This window comes from Musa acuminata, chromosome BXJ2-1, assembly GCF_036884655.1.
Source record: "Musa acuminata AAA Group cultivar baxijiao chromosome BXJ2-1, Cavendish_Baxijiao_AAA, whole genome shotgun sequence".
Lineage (NCBI taxonomy): Eukaryota > Viridiplantae > Streptophyta > Magnoliopsida > Zingiberales > Musaceae > Musa > Musa acuminata.
The window spans coordinates 8,016,969-8,038,769 of record NC_088338.1 but is presented as its reverse complement, the minus strand read 5'-3'; the positions used below and the strand labels follow the sequence as shown (position 1 = coordinate 8,038,769).

Genomic DNA, 21,801 nt, shown 5'->3' with positions numbered 1-21,801 from the left:
AATTATAATGATTAATATATAATTAGCATGATTATATATTTCATGAAAATAAATGAGCTATAAATAATAAAATTAGATACTTATTATTTTTATAAAAAATAATCCATAATAAGAGGTTTGTCGATAGCAAAATAAGAATTATTAATAGCAAGCTTTAGGTTTATAACGTTAGAATGGGTGGATAACTCACATATCCAATTTACTCGTACGAGGATAAAAATGAGTTAGTTTATAAAATCAGAAAAGGAAATAGGTTAATCATCCCATACGAATTGTACCCTTTTAAGTACTTATGTAGAAGTGACAGGACACGAGCAGCATCGGGGCATCATCAAAAGTTATAAATGACTAGAAGACATGCAACATACAGTACATTTTGTAAATGACAAAATAATCCCAATTTCCTGTCCACAATGTGGCCTGACGAGTTTTCTTTTAGCACCAATGATACAATTACAGGATATTGGCTCTTCAACATGAAGCTCCCTGGAGAGCATTCGCAGCAGGAAAAATCAACAGGACCTGACAGGTGATCGATCCCCCAATGAACATTAAATATCTAATACAGAGCCATGTTAATTTGTGGGTCACAACCTAGAAAAGAATAGGTGAAGTTGGCAACATAGCAACTATCGTCTGGCGTTAAATAAAACCTGAGGTTTTCGTGTGTCAAACTCCTCAAGGCTGGAACATAGTTTGCAAACCAATGTAGTTAAGATGGCTGTAGTCAACCGAGTATTCGTAGCATTTGTGGCACTAAACATACAGTTCCTCCACCTTATGAGATAACTCATCAACCACCTCATTTGTGTTCTCAGACATCGGTTCTTCCTGAAACATCAAACAAAAGAAAAATCAGCATCTCAGTTCTCAATAGCATTTCAGTGAAATTGCTTAGAGCAAAAGAAAATGTTGAACAAGTTGACGTTCCCCAGTGAAAGTGAAGATGCCAAATATATCAGCAAACAATTCTAGGTCAGTATAGGAGGAAATAGGTCAATCAATCATGTGAAACTTCAATAATCCAGGCACCCCAAAACTGATGGTATCAGGGAACTTTCAGGTACAATGTTAATTAAAATGGAAGAGTTATTAGTTGCCGTAAATTACATTGAGCATATCAACTTAGTTTTATTATGCGTGCGCAACAATTTTTCCTGGTCAACTAAAACAACCTGTGATCTGTTTTAAATGCATTTAATATGCAGAAAAAATTATTTCGGATCCATTCAGTTAGATGTAAGTGCAGCAATCTTAGCTTAGAAACTCATGACTTGCCAGTTGACATGATATTAAAACTGTTATCCATGCCTAACCCAGTAATTAAAGTATAAGAAGGCTCGACAACCATAACCATATCAGCAGTCAGTTTCTGAATATTTTAATTAACTGAAAAATGAAATATATATATATCCATCATAATATTACGAATTAGAAAACGTCAAGTCTTTTTAATTTTCCACTTACTTCAGTATCCCCTTTTCCTTTAACAACACACTTTGATGCACTAATACTGGCACTCTTCAGTAAGCTACGGGTGCTGCTATTTGGCTTGTTTAAACCATTTTCTGTTGCTGATGCCTGGTCTGGTTCTTGCTGTAACTTTGGAGGGCTTTGAAGGGTGGTTCTAGCAACAGATTCTGCAGTCCTCTTCTCAAAATCTTTATTTTGGCCAGCAATTTCAACTTTTGTTGCACAAACCCTCTCCCTGTTAAAAGTGAAAAAATACATGTTTACAAAATGACATGTAAATCAAATCTGGGTGACATTTACTCAATATACATATAAACAAAGCAGGATTAGCTCATTTACCAGAAAGTCAGGATTTGTAGTTTGTGGTTCAACATTACCTTGGCAATGATGCATGTTGTCGCTGGAGAGGGGTACTTCTTTCACCCTTGCCATAGTGCTCTTCAAGATGTGCAAATTGTCGTTTAAAACGATCAACTCCACTGTTCATTAGACAATGAAAACTCTAGGTAACTCAAAAATAATGCTTTAAGATGACACATCAACTAAAAATCAGGAATCAAGCAATAAATTAAATTAACCTGGTATACCATTTTAAAGATGAAGAAGCAATTGTTAATGGAAATGACCTGGTCTTACCACTAAACAAAAAAAATTGAGAATTTAGTCACCAGAAAAGTATGTCCAATTCTTGATACCTCCACTACGTTTTTTGGACCACTGTGTCATAACCTTCACTATTAACAAACAGATTATTGACACTTAATGACTACTTAATTTTTGTTGTGTTCTCTAACTACAGATTTAACCCACCAAATAAATGCCAAATTTTGTAGCCAGAATTTCTGTATATTTTGAACATCTTCTGCTGTTTTCTATTGCCAAAATACTAATCACTGTTGACTTGTACAACCACTGATGGATGTTTAAAACTTGACTGCAAACCTTAAATGCTTTTAACTGTATCCAAATTTTCAAATTGTTTTCCTCATTTAATTAACAGTTACATGTCTACAAGTTGTAACTCTTCCTCTCAACAAAAGGAAAGGTGCTACCTTTTAATTTGTAGCCCTACTTTGCTTCCCATGCCAGGATACAAAATAATTCAGAATTGTTATTAACAACAACAGAAACACCTAGGCTGAATCTCAGTTACATTTCAGGGCAAAATTAACAGATTTGCAGGTGGTAGTATGCTTAGTTAACTACTCTACTTAAATCATGCTTTATATTATACTTACAGACGGTGGAAAGCTAATAGAAGTCACACCTGGGGTACATGAAGCTAGTCTGTTCTCCACCTCGAAGATATCCCTGCAGCATCTGTGGATGATATTCCAGAATCTGTTTGCTTCTCAAAAAGGAACTGGTTACAAGTTAAACGTGGAGCAACTATATTAAGAAATGATATAATATTTATTAAGCTATGGTAACGTACCTCTTTATAAATTAATTCTCTTACATCATCTTTTATCAATTTCCTCCTTTCAAACTCAAATTCAAGTTTTGATATAGGTTGTGTTGATGGTTCACGATCAACATTCGCTAGACCATGAAAATATGGATCTGCTAAAGCCTGAAATACCATTGTCAACATCAGATTCAACAAAAAAAATCACAAAAGTGTGGATCTGTTAAGGACTGAAAACATGCCATCATCAATATCAGACTAAATAAAAAATGAAACAATCAGCTTCTTGCATGTTATATCTGAATTTTGAGGATTTTTAATAGTTGAAAGATGAGGAATAAGTTGAACTTCGTACTTCTTCTGCAGTAGGCCTATCTTTTGGATCAAATGCTAGTAGACGCTCCAATAGACGTAGTGCCAATGGATCTACACTTGGAAACTTGTGCGACAAAGGCACTGGTGTCTTCTTCCGCATGCTGCTAAGATATCTTCTTGCCTTTTCATTTCGAATCTATATCGTTAACAAGAGAGAAAAAAAGGAACCCATCAGCCCCAAGACAACTTATACAACTTGTTGCACATAAACATATAAAATGACTTAGGAAAATGGCCGAACCAAAATTACTTAAGAGGAACAATTCTATAATCATTTCTTTCTAAGCCATATCCTGCATCCAAGAAAATAGCTAAAAAAATGAAAAGATGAAAAGATATATTTTTCCTGTAAAATTTTAATCAAAGGATTTAACACTGCCTTTATATAATGTTCTAATCTCATGTGAATATAGATTAATAAATAATTTACCTAACATCAAAATAGGTCAATAATTATACACTTCTCTGTATCCAGAACTTCATCTATTTATTTTCATTCATCATCAGCAAAACATTTAGTGAATATGATACAGTTTATTGACCTTATGCTCTAATTACACAGGCAATATTAAGAGATCAACTAATAGATAACTGATTCACTGGCTTCCAAGACGGTCATTAGATGTATCAGAACTATCAAATACCAGTGCTTTCCCATTTTGATGAACTCTCCATCTTTCCTCATTCCATATATAACTCAGCAATCAGTGTCAAAAGATAATCATGGTCATACTTTTACAGAGCAGCATAACCAAACATGTGACTCAGGACAAATGGCAAATAACATCATATGAAAAAAGCAGCGTAAGCAATTTCTTATCAAAATTTAGTAGTTTGAAATATTTGATCAAGTACTTAACAAAAATCGCAGTGAATTACTAAGAAGGCAGAAAAGAACAAAATAAAGAGACAGAGATATTGAGCAAACTCTAGCAATGGTCTCAGCAGAAGGTGTGCCAAGTAGATCAGTCATGAGATCCAACTGATGTACCACATTCTTCCCTGGAAACAATGGTTTCCGAGTCAGCATTTCTGCAAATATACAGCCTATGCTCCAAATATCAATTGCTGGTGTATACTGCAAAAAGGAAAATGTTTACTGGTGAATCATCTTCAGAGAATGCAATTTTGTAATGCATAGAACCAAAATTTGAGTTTGCTGGCAGTCATCAACAAAGATACGAATAGAAAGTTGTAACACTTTTGATACACTTTTCTTTAAATGTGAGAATAATAATCTGTAACACTAAGGCACATTAGCATAGGTAGCATAAGGTACTTAAGCATAAGTAGCTACTCTGACAGCAAGAACTATGTTATGTTATATCATAGATATAATAACATCATCATCATATATAAAAGATAAAGAAGAAACACCAGAAGATGGTCTAGAGAAAGTATATTACAGAATTCTTGGTAGAAGAGTGCTCAACATGTCGAGAAAGTAACAACAACAACTCTGACAGTAAGAACAAAAAAAACTTATCATCATATTCTCATACAGCCTTACAAGCATATAGTGATAGTAACAAGAAACTTTTGATAATAAGATGCATACAAAGAAATTTTATAGTTAGATTACAGAAGGTAACGACTAGGTAAAACTATGCCAGTTCAGTTGTATGTTTAGAAAATTCTTACTTTCGAGAAAAAAGACCCACACAGTTCTGGGGCACGATACCATCTAGTCGCCACATAATCCTGAAAAGAGCAAAAATCATTGTCAACAAAATTCTAAAACCACAGTCAACAAAGTTTAAGGCTGCATGAAGACCACACAGATAGTTTGAAGTGAACAAAATACCAAAATACCAAAATCAATAACCAGAGTAGCAAACAACTGAGGACTAAATCACTAGTATTGTACCATTGGAAAGAATACATACAGTCCAAAAAATAGCTGATGGAGCATCGTTAAATGATACACGAGCAAGCCCAAAGTCGCAAATTTTCAATTTGCAGTCCGCGTTAGCAAGTATGTTCTTGGGCTTTAAATCACGGTGGAATACATTTGCTGCAATAAACAAAATAGATCAGTCCATCTAGGATGTGTTATTAAAATGAAGAGAGACCTGTGCGTAGTCAACAGAAAGATAAGCGAAACCTGTGTGGATATATTTCAGAGCTCGAAGAAGCTGGTACAAGAAGAACTGATAATGTTCTGGAGTGAGATCATCATTGGCCTTAATAACTTGGTGAAGGTCAGATTCCATTAGCTCAAAAACAACATAAATATCTTTAAACTCTCTCCGAGAAGGCGGAAGCATTATATGCTTTATTTCGACAACATCAGGATGTCGTAGAAACCGGAGCAACTTGATCTCTCTAAGGATGCGAGTAGCATCAGAAACATGCTCAAAGACATCATTGATCTTCTTGATGGCAACCCTCTCTCCACTGTGGGTGTCAACAGCAGCAGCGACGACCCCATAACTTCCTTTGCCGATGACCTCTTGAATCTGATACTGGCTGGCTTCACCATACTCCGTGAAGAATTCAGTGTCAAGCATGCTCTGGGTGGTTCATATTCCAAATGGTGAAATTTTAGACAGAAACATGAATTACCAATTATAGGGTAAATCCAATTGTGTTCAAACAAATACAAAGTCAAATTGGATCTTCCCCACCAGGCAATGATTTAAAAACGAGGATACCGTATCAGACCCTTCAAATGTTTGGAATGACAGAAACAACAAAGGAAAGATTGGATCCTCGATAAGATTTTATTTTCTTTTCTTTTTTGGTAAAATCTAGGGGGGAAAGACCAAACTCCTGATCAACCCTGAGAAGCCAATTCATAAAACGAAAAATAAAAGAGCTTCAAGAGAAAAAAAAAAAAAAAAAAAAAAAAACTCACGCCTAAATTCCAGAGGATCTCGAGAATGGATTTCGTTTGCAATAACAGGACTACCTACTGATCCAAATCTCTTGAGGAACTGTAATTATAAACTTGCATCTTCACCTACCGCAAGAAATATGGAAGACCAAGAGCCAATTTTGCAGTAAAAAACAAGCGATGAAGACGATGTCAACGCAAGAATCGTCCAAGAGAGCAGAGCCAACTGGAAACGCGATAAAAGTCGTAGATTTTTGAACGGGAAGGGACCTTCTTGTAGGGTTGTTCGATCGGCGGCATCTTGAAGCGCTTGGGGACCCTGATGCGCGGGAGGCCGATGAGGTCTAAGTCCTGGACGACCCGGAGCTGGTCCTCCTCCTCCTCCTCCTCCTCCTCCTGGCAGGACTCGTCGTAGGCAGGATCGTCGGTCAGGAAAGAGGAGGCGGTAGCGGCGGAGGATCGATGCGAGCGGCGTTGGAACCAGCGACGGACGCCGTCCACGAGAGCTCCTCCCCCCATAAAAAAGGCGGCGTCAGCGTCGACAACGGAGATGCGAAGGCTTCAGCGATGGTGGAATCGAGGTGGGGCCGAGGCGATCGCGGCATTGAATGCCCGTGCTCTCTGTTCAACCCTCGCTCATCTCGCCTCCCCACTCGCCAAGCCTTCCCCCCTCGCAGCCTCTCTCTCTTTGTCCTCAGATAAATACCTGATTCGAAGCAGAAGAACAAGGACGACTTCCTGCCCGAAGAGTTCTTTTATGCACCAACACCCCTCGAAGTTGTATCATTTGTTCTCGACGTCATATTTTGAGGAGCTCGGTGCAACTTTTGCATGCGGAAGGGAGTTGCGATCTTGCTTTCGTGGATAATTACATATAATTCATTGCGAATTCCCTCCCTCGTATGTTCGTTCTGTAGAACAAACACCATTTGGTTGGACGAGAGACAAAGAGTGTTCTGTTGCTGAAGAAGCCTCTATATTCATCTCATTTGATTTGTGTGTCGGCGAGATTATAATGACGACAATAGCTGTGTCGATATTTATAGTTTTAGGAGGGCGTCGCGTGTAAGATAAGATTACTTGGGAGATGAAGCCAGACGAAATCAAACGGCGTGCGGGCTGCCACGTGGGGAGCGACCATTGGGTCATCGAGAAAATGTAACGTGGCATCGCCTCCAACTTGCCTAGGAACAGAACAGAAAAGAAGAATGTGGAGACGAGGGCTCTGTGTTATGCAGGGGACCCACGTCTGCCTTGGAATCTCAGCCACAAACTGACACGGTAGGGAAATTTGGGTAGATTATCTTGGTGCAGTTCGGCGGCACGGACCTACCGTCCCATCGCGACGGGAAGCACCGCCATCTGATCCCATCATGTCACGACATGGCACGTGATTTGACAAGCGGCGAAAGGCCATCTAACTCGACTATATTATCATTTAATGATTCGGTGCGGTAGATTTTTGGATGGCAAGTCCAGCCTGACGTGATTTGTTCGTCTCACGAAGCCAATCGGATATATCATTCGTGATAAATCTAAAAATAAAAATTGTGTGTAAAACGCTATTATTATTTGCAAAAAGAAAAATAATAATAATACTTACTCGGCCATCGTGCTCAGTTGTATTTATTATATGGGATGGACGATGTGAGGAAACTTGCGATGAGCAATATAATATGGAAAAAGAGAGCCCATATTTCATTCATTCTGACTTGTTCGGATCAAATCTATGTATCGATGACACTCGGGGATTTTTCTTGACTGCAGACTTTTGCATGTGAAGACTACCGCAAATGATCCCATCGAGCCGGTAGTAACGTGTCAAGTTTCCGCTCCGCTCATGTGATAGGTAAGCTGCAGTTCATCTTTCAGCAATAAATAGCGTTGAATAATTATACGACTCCAAAAGTTCTTTCATGTGAATCGATCGATGACATTTTATTTTGACCAGTACTTTTGTGAATTAATCCTAAATCCGAGTTAGTCTCTTCCGCCATATACGACTCAAAAAGCCCCTATCACACATCACCTCAGAGAGCATGAGAGACGCATCATGCTTTTCCAGAACCATCATGCATCAGTACTCGGGCAATCATTGATATCACGTTGTTCTAGCAAAGTAAAGTGAGTGCACTGGTTACGAACACTTCTTAACATGGGACCCTTGATTACCGTGGCACTCGTGTGCCATCATCGGCTGCCACCGCGTTGCAGGTGTAACTTTACCAGTGGAGAAAATTCTCATTGGAATTGAGTTTGAGAGCGATTTTTTTTTTACAGAACCTTTTGATTTGTGCTGTGGCATTTCCAACTCTTTAAATCTGTGGAATAAGTGGAATAAGAAAACTCTTTAAAGCTACATCAAAATACAGCCATCAACGAGAACTCCCAAAAGCACTAGCCAATTGGAACTCGGGAGTGTCAATTGAGATGAAAACAGGTGTAGAACTAAAGAAACATGCACATTATATCTAAAATTCTTGTAAACAATACTTAAAAAACATGTTATTCCATGATGCACTAAAGTGGCAGCATAATGAACACAGCACAAGAAAAAGGAAACCATTTTGATGACACCACATCCTTTTTAACACAACAAAGGGTCAATAAGGCCAAAACAGGATGCAAAGCACTCAAGTAAACTGATGATAAACTTTGCAGAAAGATAGTTTTGCCACGTGACACAAAACTACAATAGCAACGGATGCATCAGAACCACATCAAAGATGTTTTCTCAGTACTATTAAGTGAAACCGCACATCTTGTGGCCGCTTCTGCTTTATTTTTGGAGCAATAGACAAAAAGCATGAAAGCAAACTCCAACTACAATTATATTCCAAGCATGGATCTGTCCATTGATCAGTCTCTTCATCTCCGATTAAGCTAAGAGGAGCATGCTGGCACCAGCATTAATTCTAGAAGCTTCTAGCTTAGGAAGCACGATGTGGGTGACCATAACCACGGCCCCTACCAATGTATCCATAGCCCCTTCCATAGTAGGACCCTCGCCCACGCCCACCTCCTCGAAGACCACGCCCACCACCTCGACTTGCTCGATGCCTTGCAAAATCACCAAAGGTCTGCATAGAGAAAAAAGTATAACTAAATTCATAAACCTTCCACAGATGATAGCATCATGGTCCCTGAAGAGACCCCTATGTACCTCTGTGTCTATTTTCAACTGCTCCGAAAATCTGGTCCTCCCACCCCGAGTTCCCCGATCAAGGGTAGCGCAAGAAAGTGAATCGAAGAAATCATCCTTAACATAAACAGGCTTTAAGGAAAGAAAGCAAACCAATCAGTGAAGTGGATAAGAATAGTGCACTAGTACTCCAGGCAAACAAAATGAAACCAGACGACCATGACAAACAGCATAAAAATCTAAAATATGGACTTTGACTACCTTGATCTCAAGCTTTAGTGCTTCATCATCTTCGTCCAGATAATCATCAGTTTCATCTTCTTGTAGTTCTCCATCCTTGTCCTTAACATGGGCTTTATTTTTTCCAAGATGACCCCAGACTTCATCTTTGTTGAATTTTTCATTCATTGCCATAAAATCAAAATCTTCAGTGAACTTAGTCGCAGGTCGTGAGTACTGCATCACCAGAGAACAAGAACTTACAGAAGGTACACCAAAGAGCAAAGAAATAGCCTTGGAAGCTAAAAATGCATTGATCCTTTTCTGGGAGAAAAAGCATGATTATGCAAATACTAATATTTGATAACATCTTGTAAATACAAATATTATGCAAATACTAATATTTGAAAACACCAAAGATCAAGAGAATAGCTCGGGGGCATATATGTGAATCTGACCATCTGAGTCCATAATATATTGAGGTTGATTTGGTAAAATCCACAAAAGTATACGGAAGCATGCTTTGCTAACAGAATAAGCTCTGGTAATGTTACATAGTCATGATGGAGTCATGTCAACCTTTAAAGAAGCTAATCAGCATAATGAACCTTCCTCTAGTAGTCATGGCCTAAAAGGCAAGGAAAAACAATGGGCAATAAAAAGCTTAATACATTTTGCAGTTTGCACCACAGAATTACCCAAAAAAGAAAGCAATAAAGACTCATTAGTTTTTGAATCATGTCTCAGGGCGAAGTACACCCACATTTTCATGTTTTAAATAAAGAACCACCCAAAAAAGATTGTCGAGATGCTAACATTCCGGAAAAGAGCTTCAATTCGCAGTCCATCTCTCGTTTCTAATGTGGGATTAAATAAAGAGGCCCCACACATGTCCAAAATCCCTAGGCGGCATGTGAGATCCAGTCCAGTCTCCTGCTATAATGTACCTTTTGTCTCATTTACAGGTAAATCTTTCTAAGTTAGGACCATCTATCACAAATGCTTATCACTAGGTTCGTTTTGATATCAATTGTCACAATCTGACCAACATACCTTCGGTCCAATAATTTGGAGACACAAAAAACACATGTACAAAAGTTTAAGCCTAGATAATAAACTCATCTTGTTATGACCCAACCCACATAATCCATTGGCCTGATACTTGAGCCAAAATGTAGTAGTCTCATCTAGCCTTAATACAACCACAATCTCCATCAAAGTGATACACATACCCTACTTAAAGGCTTGAGATACCCGAGATCCAACACACAGCTAAGAATCATCCTAGGTGACTTATGAGGCCCATAACCTAGCACTGTGGCGGTCCCATACCACCATGTGCCCCTTCTCCCAATCTCTAGGTGCCCTTCTCTAATTGAGTTCACTCATCACACATGGGCATTACTAAGTTTACTTTGATACCAGTTGTAGAAAGATCTACCGACCCAATAAGTCAAAAGGATAAAAATCACATGGCTACAAAATGCTTAAGTCAAAGTTAGTAGTAATAAACTCGATCCCTATAAACCAGCATAACCCCTCTTTCACCTCCACAGTGGGGCTAATGAGGGTGCCATCAAAAATACATAGGAAGAACTATCGTAGTGGAATGAAAAATGAGATTTAAAATAGGATATTAAATCTTTCAAAAATGACCTAGTTGATTGTCACTTGTTAGTAGTCATAAGTTTATTCTTCAAATGTTGACCAAGACCAACTACTGTCAAATATTACACCAAGCATGATTGAAGCATTTACTAGAAATTGCTATTAACCTTTTCAGGCAACAAGACATCCTGGAAAATCTAATGGATTTATCCAAATAATTAAATAAATAACTAATGTTACAAAGTTGTAAGACATTATTGAGAGCATTCTAGAGGTGCATACGTGATGGAATAGCATGAGGTAACTCAGTCAAGATATATGCAAAAGAAATTGTTCATAGTCATCGCAACTCTATCGAGAAAGAATAACCCCTAAAGAACATGATTTGTTTTAGAAGAACAGATGAACATCAAATACCAAACTTGTTGCACATGTACAATTGTTAAAGTTTAATTTATAAGGAATTTAACACTCATTCCTCACGAAAAGAATAACTTCATTCCTAATATAGTATGAAAGGGTTGCATTACTATAACTTAGATCCTATCGTGCTGCTCGTAATAATTCAACTCTGTTTCCAACAAAGCATGAAAGGGTCGCATTACTAAAACTTACATCATACTGTGCTTCTCCTAAAACAACATTATAAGAGGGAAGAGAATCCAACAAAATCAATTCTGACAGTAAACAAGAATTAAATGCATGCAACATTAGTAGTTCATCTCCCAAGAAATGGGGCACTGGACCAATATGCCAGTAGTAGGTAAGTGCCAGGCAAATCAAATTCAACAATTAGAGCATTTAAATGTAAAACATGGAGCAAGGAAATAAAGTGCCAGTTGAAAAAGTATGTTATAATTAACTGAACATCGTTTTTCCTTCATATTGTTGTTACAGCCAAACTCCAGTTATTCATTTAATTGAACACTTATTAAGAATAATACACTCATCTAGAGCATTTAATCAATGTCAAAAAAATTGCTGAAGGAATGTTTGATTTTATAGCAAAAAGAAAAACTATTCCAAAAACAACAAAGGACTACAGAAGTTAATTGACATTTCCACTACTATAATAGTCATAAAATAGAACAGAGTGAGGCCAACGAGCCATTTTTATCATGCAAATATAACAAACCCAAGTTCTCTAAGATATATATACAGCTATCTTATTTCTGAAATGGCCTTCCTATAGAAAAGAAAAAGGAAAGAAAAACTTCAGTACCTCATTTCCTCTTCCTCTTCCACGGCCTCGGCTATAATAATTGTGTGAAGTAGCGCCATTTAGCTGGAATAAAGTATATGTTATCATCAAATGCATATCTATATTAGCATTAAGAGAAACTACAGAATGTGTTGGCAAAGTAAATTTATGGTAGCTGAATAGAAAATAAAATAAATCCAGCAGCTGAACAATCAAACTGACTGGAAGCAGCTGTCTTTAGAACGTTTTCCAACTTAACAAATGAAAACACAAAAAATACCTAAACAATTAAACATCAGTGCAATCCTGACCAGAGCAAGTTCTTTGTTATGAACAACTATATTGGAAATGAAAGAGCACTTGGAAGAAGTACTTCCTATGTTTCGGTAACAACAAACTGATGGCAATAGAGGCATCGATTCATCACTTAAAGAAATACTGCTGAATGGATTTAAGGATGTCATGTTTCCACAGCCTAAGCCTATATAACTAGCAGATAATCAGCATACCTTCTGAATGGTTGATTTTGGCAATGGCAATATTGGTTCCTTGGCTTCCGTTGCTGCAGCAAGTGATGGTTCAGGGAGCAATGGCTTAGACTTATCTTCAAGTGCTTTACCATCAGTATCCATCCGGCTTGTCTGCAAAGGCTGGGACGAAGGAAGCACAGAAGGGCCAGTCTGCAATAACTTACCTGGCATAACTAAAGCCACTGGTTTTTCTACTTGGCTTGAACTAGATGAAACAACAGAGGAGGGTACTGGCTCTGAAACAGATAAATATGCCAAGGTTGAACCAGGTACTGCACCAGGCTTGCTACTAACAACAGGAGTACTGTGAGGCATGGCTGCAGTTTTCTCAAGATTAGAAGTCAAGGGAGGCACCAAAGGTAGACTAACATTGAAGGTTAATACAGGAGTAGTTGTTGCAGGAGATTTATTAGGCAACAGAGTTGATGATGTTTCCACAGATAATGTGCTTGTTGAAGATGGATCCAACACCGATGGCAAGGGACTAGAAGTTAGAGTTGTGTTTGAACTAGCATGTGGAAACAAAGGAAGCTCAGGCAAAGTTTGGGATCCGGATGGTAAAGATGGGTTCATTGCAGGATATTGAAAAGGATGCTGCATGGAATGAGGCATAGGCAATCCTGGAGGTGGCCGGAGCAATGACGGTTGCTGCAAATGAGGAAGCCCACCAGATGGGGCATAATAACCTTGCCAATACATTGGTGGCATCGCAAGCCCAGAGCCATTTGCAGTTGGAGGGGTGGGCGAAGAACCCCAAGTCCCCAAGCCTCCCCCAGGCTGATAAAGAGGCAAACTTCCTTGAAATGTTGACCTTGGGAGTCCCAACTGTGCAGTATGAGAACTAAGATCTGCTACACTTCCACTTCCAACCAAAGGCATGCTTGTAGAGGTAGAAGCAGGACGAGGATAATGTGTCTACCAAAAATTTCAACATAACCATAAGCAAGCTCTCAGGCAACTATTCCAGGTCACCAAAGTCAACTTTTTACCTGAATTATAGCAGGATCATTGTTTACAGGTGTTGGCTGAGCTGGTGGAGAGGACTTAACTTGTAAATCCTGCAGCAACACAAATGATAATGTTAATCTCAAGAAATGAAACATTCAATAAATAAAAACTAGAATAAACATAAAGATCTTCACACTATGAAAACTTAGAATGGCCATAATAGTTCAAATGATGTGGAGCAGGTAAATAGTAGTATAGCATTTCATGTACTTTTTAGTGATTCTTGATTTCTAATGACTAACAAAAGTAGAAAAAGCCAACCAATTATGTGAAAATCAAACCAGAATCTAATGGAACATTTCATATATCGATGTTTTATACGCAAGGACAAAACATTGACATAGAGTAACATAAGCAATGGATACAGCCTACAATCAAATTTGAAATAAATTACAAAATTGAGCAGTGTCTTGCAATAAATGTTGAGATGATCTTTGGGGTTGTTCTCATTTCAATCAAATTTATTTTCTATGATTCATACCACAAATAAAAGCAAATATAACCCACACTTAACAAATTAATTTAATAAATAATAGGTAAGGGCCATAGGGAGAAAAAAATTGTTCAGAAGCAGCTGAATCTAACATGCATGGTACTGATAGCTGCATGCATCTTGCATCTTGAATTCCATCATGCAGCATCATACTAATGAAAATTATCACATCCTCGGGTCCTTGACTACTATTATTACTAATACCTTGAAGAATCATATTTAATACATTACTAAATTCCACTGTGATCCAACTCCAAGCTGCAGCCCAAAATCCAATGCTAACTCAATTTCTTTGATAATATTAACACACAATCTGTATGTAAACAACCGTATACATATATATAGTTCCTTTACTTGGAACACACAAAGGTCCAAGCTTCACACAAAGTTCAATTCGTTTTCCCAATATAAATTTGCAATTCATCTGATGCAAGGTACTTCTTCCATCATTCTGATTTCTTGCTCTCACTTTCCACTATGTACGACTCTTTTATGCTCTCGTGCATCTGAAAAGATAAACATTCTATAGATACCCACAAACCTCACTGAACGACAGTTGAATTTGCAGCGATCATAAAATCAGTCTAATATTTTCCTTACAAATACCAAGATGTCAATAGTGAAAAAATAACTGAGTTCCACGGTCTCTCATCCATCCTTGAGGTACCAATAACAATGATTGCATGAATCAAATAACTAGCAATCCTGTCAATAATTGGATAGTTACTACTGTATGCTTAGTAGTATTGATCATCATATACACACCTGGACAAACAATTTTATCCATCCATTCCATCAAATATTGTAGCCTATGCCTCTTTAATTACCTCATGAACATTTAATTTCAAGCACCAATTTCCACCTAATAAGGCTAGCGCTCCATATATCTCCATAAACTAGTGGTCAAAAAAGAATATAGCCAACTATACAGGTAAATAGAAGATCCAATCATACGATTCCCATACTTGAATGACAGCCAGCATAACTTGAACAATGAAAGCAGACATGATTTGTAGTTCAGTGATGATGGTAAAGGGACAAAGGGACAACAACCAAGATTATAGCATAACTATTTAATACCACAGTTCTCGAAAGGATGGAGACTGTACAATGTGGTTGAACCAAAAAACACAGGAACTGAAAAAATAAAGACCCACATGCTAGCTTATTAAAATTAGTTCCCTGAATAACCACTAAGACAGTTGTTGTAAGACTGTCTTATGAATTAATCAATGTTGCCTCCAGAGGGGAAAAAATATGCTGCTTGATTACCCATGTACCTTGATGTCACTTCCTCGAAAGAGTATATACTCGTAAATTTTGTCACTGGCAGGAATTTGTGGTCCATCCTTCTTTCGCCCTTCAGTTCCAAATGAGCGTACTGCAATCATTTAAAAGAAATTAAAGGAAACAAACACTACCAAATTATTCATGTATAAAAACCATGAAGAGATATAACTAAAAGCATTTGAATGAATAATGACTTTTTCCTGAAATTCTGGGGGAAAAGGACACATGGGCATGATATCACAGAGCTATTATAATGCGAAACAGTACAATACTGTCAAATTACCTCCTCTTCAAAATATACATAATAGTGAAAAAAAAATACTACAGGTACAGAAAGGACAATGAACCATTAAACAGTTAATACCACCAATAGCATAAGAGATTGTCATACTCCAATAATCCAGCACTGGGAAACAATGGAAGGATGATCTTACATACATCGATTTATCACAATCACACCATCATTGCCATAAATTAAAGCTGCTGATCTTTTTTGTCAATTCATTTTCTGTGCAAATCTTACTGTTGCTACCCTTTATCTCAGGAGATTATAGAGTAGGTATGGAACACAATTTTACTAAGTGAACATCAAAATTTGATCAAGATTACTATGATAAAACAGAAGAATTTATGTTAAATATACAAAAAATGAAACTTCCAAAATGGTTTTAGCTTATTATTTGTCTTCTGCTATAATTTCTACTCTAATAAGAACTTCTGATTTTCAATTTGACAGAATTTCAAATACGTAAGATCTCATTTTCTAAAGAGCACTATTGAAAAGGAACTCAACCTTGATCAAGCAAAATCAAAGGTACAGCTCTTGAATCAATAGCTTTATACTATGCATGTACCAAGGATTGAAATTTCGTACTATACCGAAATTTTGAGACTTATTCGGTACGGTACTGTACTATATACCGAGCGGTATATTTCGGTAAAACGCTCGGGCGACGTCGCTGAGGAGACATCACAGATAAAAAAAAAATTGTGACGTCGTCACTCGAGAAGAGAAGGAAAAAAAAAAATCGTCGCCTCTCTCCACCCCGCGACGCCAATGCCTCCTCCTGCGCGCGGATGAGAAGTCGTCAACAGTCGAGGAGAGCGGCAATCCCAAGGTTCTCCCTTTTTTTTCCTATTTCTTTCTTTCCCCTTCTCCCTCTTCTTTCTTCTACCTCGGTCATCGTCGACGATAACGCCTCAATTGACGGTATCGCTCAATAGCGGGCGATCCGTGTACCGATCTGCTGACGAACCGATACGTACCCCGCCCGAAACGAGCGGTATCATTCGGTATTGCAGACCTTGGCATGTACAATGAGTAGATCTTAATAGGAAGCTTCTCATGGATGGTGTAGAGGCAAATTATAGCATGGAGCCACTACTGGGCTATGAGCCTCGCATTCCCAACTATATAATTGGGCTTGACAATGAAGTCAAGCCTTTGGTGGGGAGACTAACATTTATATTAATCCCACATTAAAATTAGGGGTGTGAGCATGATAGTATATATATATATATATATATATATATATATATATATATATATATATATAGAGAGAGAGAGAGAGAGAGAGTGAGGTCAGGTCTTCCATTGTTATGATGGATCTTTCATCCATGAAATAAAATTTCCTCTGGCAGATAGGTTCCACCAGTTGAGCTTACACGTTTTAGAAATTGCAACTGTACACTCATTTTATCCAAGTTATTGGATTAGTGGGTTCACCAACAATCCATCTAAATTCTTTTTTCTTGCCCATTTCTAGTTAGTTGGGTGAGAAACCTGATGAGGTAACAACGTAAACATCTACATGACAAAGCATTGTAAAAGGGAAGATCAGTCCAACAGATTTCTAATTTAAGCTTCCAATAATTAAGAAATATAAAGAAAGAAACCACTCTCAAATAATTCACAATCACTGCCCAACCATCAATGAAGACTAAGGGAATCAGCGATGCAAGGCAAACTGCCGTGCTTCTAAAACAGTGGCAATGGTTTAAATATTTCATACTTTACAATTTTAACCAACAAAAAAATCACTTGCATGATGTGTTTGTACTATATGAAAGTATTTTATACCATCATGCAACAGAGACTTGTTCATGGAACAGTCACTAACGTTCATTATGAACAAATATTCAAATTATGCTGATGTGTTGCAGCATCATAGTTCTAACACTAGAAACCTCTTTCCCGTTACTAGTACGCTTCAGTTACATGGGAATCCGGAGATTCCAAACCAGTGTAACAAACTGTTAAAAATCTTTTGACGTACCCTAGCTTGATATAAAATGAAAGTGTGAACTTGGAAAATACAATAAGCAACAGGGCAGTGGTTAGACAAAATGGATAAATTCAAAGAAAATGCACGCTTCTTGTTAACAAGTAATGAACACAGCTGCAATAACCACACTTTCCGCATCAAAACTAGGAGAAGACGTAGAGCAACCTAGAAACGAAAATTATAAACCTAAAACCAAAGGGGAAGAGGAAAAAAAATTCCACTCCATGCCCCAGATGAGCAAAATCTCCTCCGATAGAAGGCCCTCCAACCATGAAACCCTAGCATCCAGATAAATCAACCGAAAAACAATTTTTCGGGGACCAACTCCCCGTGAGGAACACCCTAGAGGAGCGCGAGAAGAAAGAGGACCAAGAAGCAAAAGTAGCAAGGAATTGGGGATCTACCGTTGCTCAAGCCTATGCTGGATTCCTCGGTGTTGATGCTGTATAGGATGCCCTCGTATCTGATCTCACTCTTGGAGGTTAAACTTATCAAGCTCCCTATGTAGGAGTCCGCCGACGCCCCCGACCTCGCGGTCTCCGCTGCCATCGCTGCTGCCGCCGCCTCCGCCTCTGCTTCTAGCCGGGGCCGCCAAGAGGAGCGATGAGAGAGATCTATCGAAAGGAAACAGGAGGCTCTTCCCTTCCACGCGAGGGAACGAGGGAGATTGGATTGGGATTTGGGGCGGGGTTACACAACCCAAAAGAAACCCCTTCTTTCCGTTTTTCACCTCTTTGGATGAGGGTGAATGCTCTCTTTCGATTCTCCGTTTGACCCCTCTTTGATCCCCTTTTATAACTGGGATTCCAACTCGCACGGGCATTAGGGTTCCTAACTCGCCTCGGTCTGGGCCGGTCCGCTTTGGCTGGTCGCATGAACCCAAAAGTTGAGGTTTCTTTCCTCCCGTTCAAATAAAAATCTACCAAATAATTCAAATACGACTATTTCTTTGATATTGTTATGTACTACAGTATACGTTTTTGAACTCGACGTGAATGAAGGAGGGCCTCGCAAATCCAACGAATGGAGGGTACAAGATCCTTATTTTTTATTTTTCTTAAATAATATTTTTAATTCGTAAAAACCTCAAACTATCATCCTCCTCTTTCATCGTCGCCATCGTTACATTTGTCATTACCCATTATCCACCTATCATGGAAAGAAAGGGCAAACGATAGTGAAAAAGGAGAGAGGAGAAGAAGGAGGATTAGAAAAGGTGAGTGATTGGAAAGAAGGGGAGAGATCTCACACTCCCCAATTAGTGTATTCAAGAGGTATAAGTTTATTTTAAATTAAAAATATTATAATTCATCAACAATTCAAATACAGAATCTAAAAAGAACATTCTAACATTATTCACATATACTAAAAAAAAATCATCAACCACCACTTAAAAATTTAATTTATATAATCACAAGACCAACTATTTATCACAAGTTCATATCGTCATAAAACTAAACTTAATATTCTAAAACTCTAAACATGAGAGGTCTTCTAAATTTTTAGAAAATATATCAATTCAGATTTATCGTTAATATTTCATTACATGTAAAATGTATTTATACAATAACAATATATCAACCTATAAATATTTACCCAAAATCTTCTAGCTTTGTACTATCTCAACCCAATTCAAGCATTTCAATAAGTGATAAACTAACTTAAAAAATTTATATAATAATAATGTGAGTTACAAATCTCAGTAAGTGACTAACATATCAATGGTTAGAGATGACAGTTCATATGATTTTAATATCAAGGTGCAAGGCACAGATACATGAATTCATAGATATTATTTCATTAGATATAAAATCATAAATGTTATTTTATTAAAAATATACTTTATTTATAATAATGAAGTAAAGAGTAGTTAGGAGCATATCAATGGCGTAAAAAGTATTTTAAAATATATTAATGACGTATGAAACATTTATGTGCATATATCAATGGCGTATGAAGTATTTAGGTGCATATCAATAGCGTAAAAATATTTAGAAGCATATGAAGGGTGTAAAAATATTAATGAGTATATCAATGGTGTAATGAACATTTAAGAGTATATCAAGAAAACAAACGAGAAACTTAAGCTCATGTGTCAATTTTGATGTTGTATTAATTTCATTTTTATTCAAAGCGCCACACATAAGTAATACTTTAGATAAAAAAAATAAAGATTGAAGTAAGATCATAACATAATATAATCTATCCATTTCTATATGATAATTAACGTAAGTCTTTCATGTTTGGGAGCTTCATCCACTATGTTTGAATGAAGTTACGTGAGATCGACAAGAGTTTCATATTATCCCACAAACACCAAAATATAAAAGGATATTATGAGCAAAAAATTTAGTATGTATCGAAAGCATATATGAAAGAATGAAAATGTATATATGTCTATATGAAACAATACAATGCAAACATAAACTTTTACATAACAAATCCAGATACGAAAAGAATTAAAGACAAAGAGCTACAAAACTTTAAAACCATTACATAAATCCTTGTTTAAGTATATTTTATATTTTAAAACTCTTGAGTAATCCTCATTCAAGTATAAATCTCTTTTTACACTCTCTCACATCTCTCACATAGACTTGAAGAATTTATATTTGTTTTCTCACACTTTCCAAAGAACCTAGAAATACCCAAAATATTCTTTATATCTTACTTTCCCTCAACTCATTAAAATCAAAAGATAAGTAAGATATTTATAAAAAAATTAAACTCTAATCATCAAGGTTTTTTTCCTTCACAAAGACTCTTGTTCCTACTAAGATTTCTTAACATTTTAGGACACTAGCTCCAATAATTCTAAAATATTTATTAATTATAATAATCTTTCACTTTGGTGGGTATTATTATGTTCACTTTTATCTCAAGAAAATATTTTTACTTTGTGCTCATTCTAATCTTTATCACTCATCATTGTTGAACTCTTGATCATTAGAAATTTTAGGCTTTAATACATATGAGGATAACTATTCAACCTTTTTTCTTTGTCTTATGAGATTTTATCGAGAAATGATATGAGGCCAAAAGGATCTTTCTGTCTCTCTTGTGATTTATCTCCTCCTCATTCGTCAAAAATACTTTCACAGAAGTTATAGAAGGAGAAATTAGAGAATAGCACTATAAAATTATCATTTAAACCCTATTTTAGCATCATTGTTTTTTTGCACATGACAACATGTATTGTATTTCTATTAGTAAAGTGAACAATGCGAGGAGAAACATGATTAAATATTTTATTCTTATAAATATAGAGATCCTAATATAACTTTTAAAAATTATAGCTCCAGATGTTAAAGATAATTAACTATAGAAGATAATATATAATTAGTCTTTTTTCTATACATATAATTGGTCTAAAAAACATTTGATGATCGGAAACATCCTTTACATTGCATGTATCTCATGTTGTTGGAAAAAACCTTTCCATATCACTTTATGATTCTAGGTATACACTTTTTAAGAATTTTTAATGTTGTGTATTTTTTTAATAGAATTATAATACTTTTGATATCTCTCAAAGAACATTATAAACATTTATAAAATATAATAACTGAGGAATAAACACTTAAAATACACCACAAATAAATTTATCGTCTTCTGTGGGGTTTCAAGTGGTTACTATTATTGATTTAAGAATAAAAATATTTATAAAAAATTGTTGCTGCATATATAAAATATTATAACTGAGGAGCTGACTCAAAATACAAACGAAATTACGATATTCTTATTGGTTTGAAAATAAGAATATATATTACATATATACATATATATGTATGTATGTATATGTATGTATGTATGTATATATATGTATGTATATATATACATACATATATATACATATATATATATATATACATATATATATATATGTATATATATACATATGTATATGTATACATATATATATGTATACATATA

The 21,801-nt window shown here is 36.5% G+C and overlaps 2 protein-coding genes across 2 annotated transcripts; both read right to left on the bottom strand.

Moving 5' to 3' along the window:
* Positions 1-328: 328 nt before the first annotated feature.
* Positions 329-7,091, bottom strand: LOC103992368 (mitogen-activated protein kinase 9). The gene is made up of 11 exons (XM_009412043.3): positions 6,363-7,091; positions 5,361-5,769; positions 5,143-5,270; positions 4,898-4,957; positions 4,185-4,334; positions 3,237-3,392; positions 2,909-3,046; positions 2,741-2,814; positions 1,851-1,952; positions 1,468-1,708; positions 329-831 (listed from the first exon to the last, which is right to left on the bottom strand). The coding sequence occupies exons 1-11, from the start codon at positions 6,609-6,611 to the stop codon at positions 757-759; spliced, it is 1,782 nt and encodes a 593-aa protein (XP_009410318.2). The 5' UTR covers positions 6,612-7,091; the 3' UTR covers positions 329-756.
* Positions 7,092-8,725: 1,634 nt separating this feature from the next.
* On the bottom strand, positions 8,726-18,634 carry LOC135598741 (protein decapping 5-like). The gene is made up of 8 exons (XM_065093023.1): positions 18,273-18,634; positions 15,574-15,674; positions 13,782-13,850; positions 12,772-13,707; positions 12,284-12,346; positions 9,496-9,690; positions 9,256-9,366; positions 8,726-9,172 (listed from the first exon to the last, which is right to left on the bottom strand). Exons 1-8 carry the CDS (start codon positions 18,415-18,417, stop codon positions 9,023-9,025), a joined length of 1,770 nt encoding a protein of 589 aa, XP_064949095.1. The 5' UTR covers positions 18,418-18,634; the 3' UTR covers positions 8,726-9,022.
* Between the last annotated feature and the right edge of the window lie 3,167 nt (positions 18,635-21,801).

Coding starts and splice junctions, on each gene's coding strand:
- LOC103992368 (XM_009412043.3), bottom strand. CDS start 6,611: ATGGGGGGAGGAGCTCTCGTGGACGGCGTCCGTCGCTGGTTCCAACGC. Junction 4,958..5,142: donor CATCAGCTATTTTTTGGACT/GTATGTATTCTT, acceptor TGCTCTTTTCAG/GATTATGTGGCGACTAGATG. Junction 832..1,467: donor AAGGAAAAGGGGATACTGAA/GTAAGTGGAAAA, acceptor TTGATGTTTCAG/GAAGAACCGATGTCTGAGAA.
- LOC135598741 (XM_065093023.1), bottom strand. CDS start 18,417: ATGGCAGCGGAGACCGCGAGGTCGGGGGCGTCGGCGGACTCCTACATA. Junction 13,851..15,573: donor TTCGAGGAAGTGACATCAAG/GTACATGGGTAA, acceptor GTGTTGCTGCAG/GATTTACAAGTTAAGTCCTC. Junction 12,347..12,771: donor CAAAATCAACCATTCAGAAG/GTATGCTGATTA, acceptor ACTTTATTCCAG/CTAAATGGCGCTACTTCACA.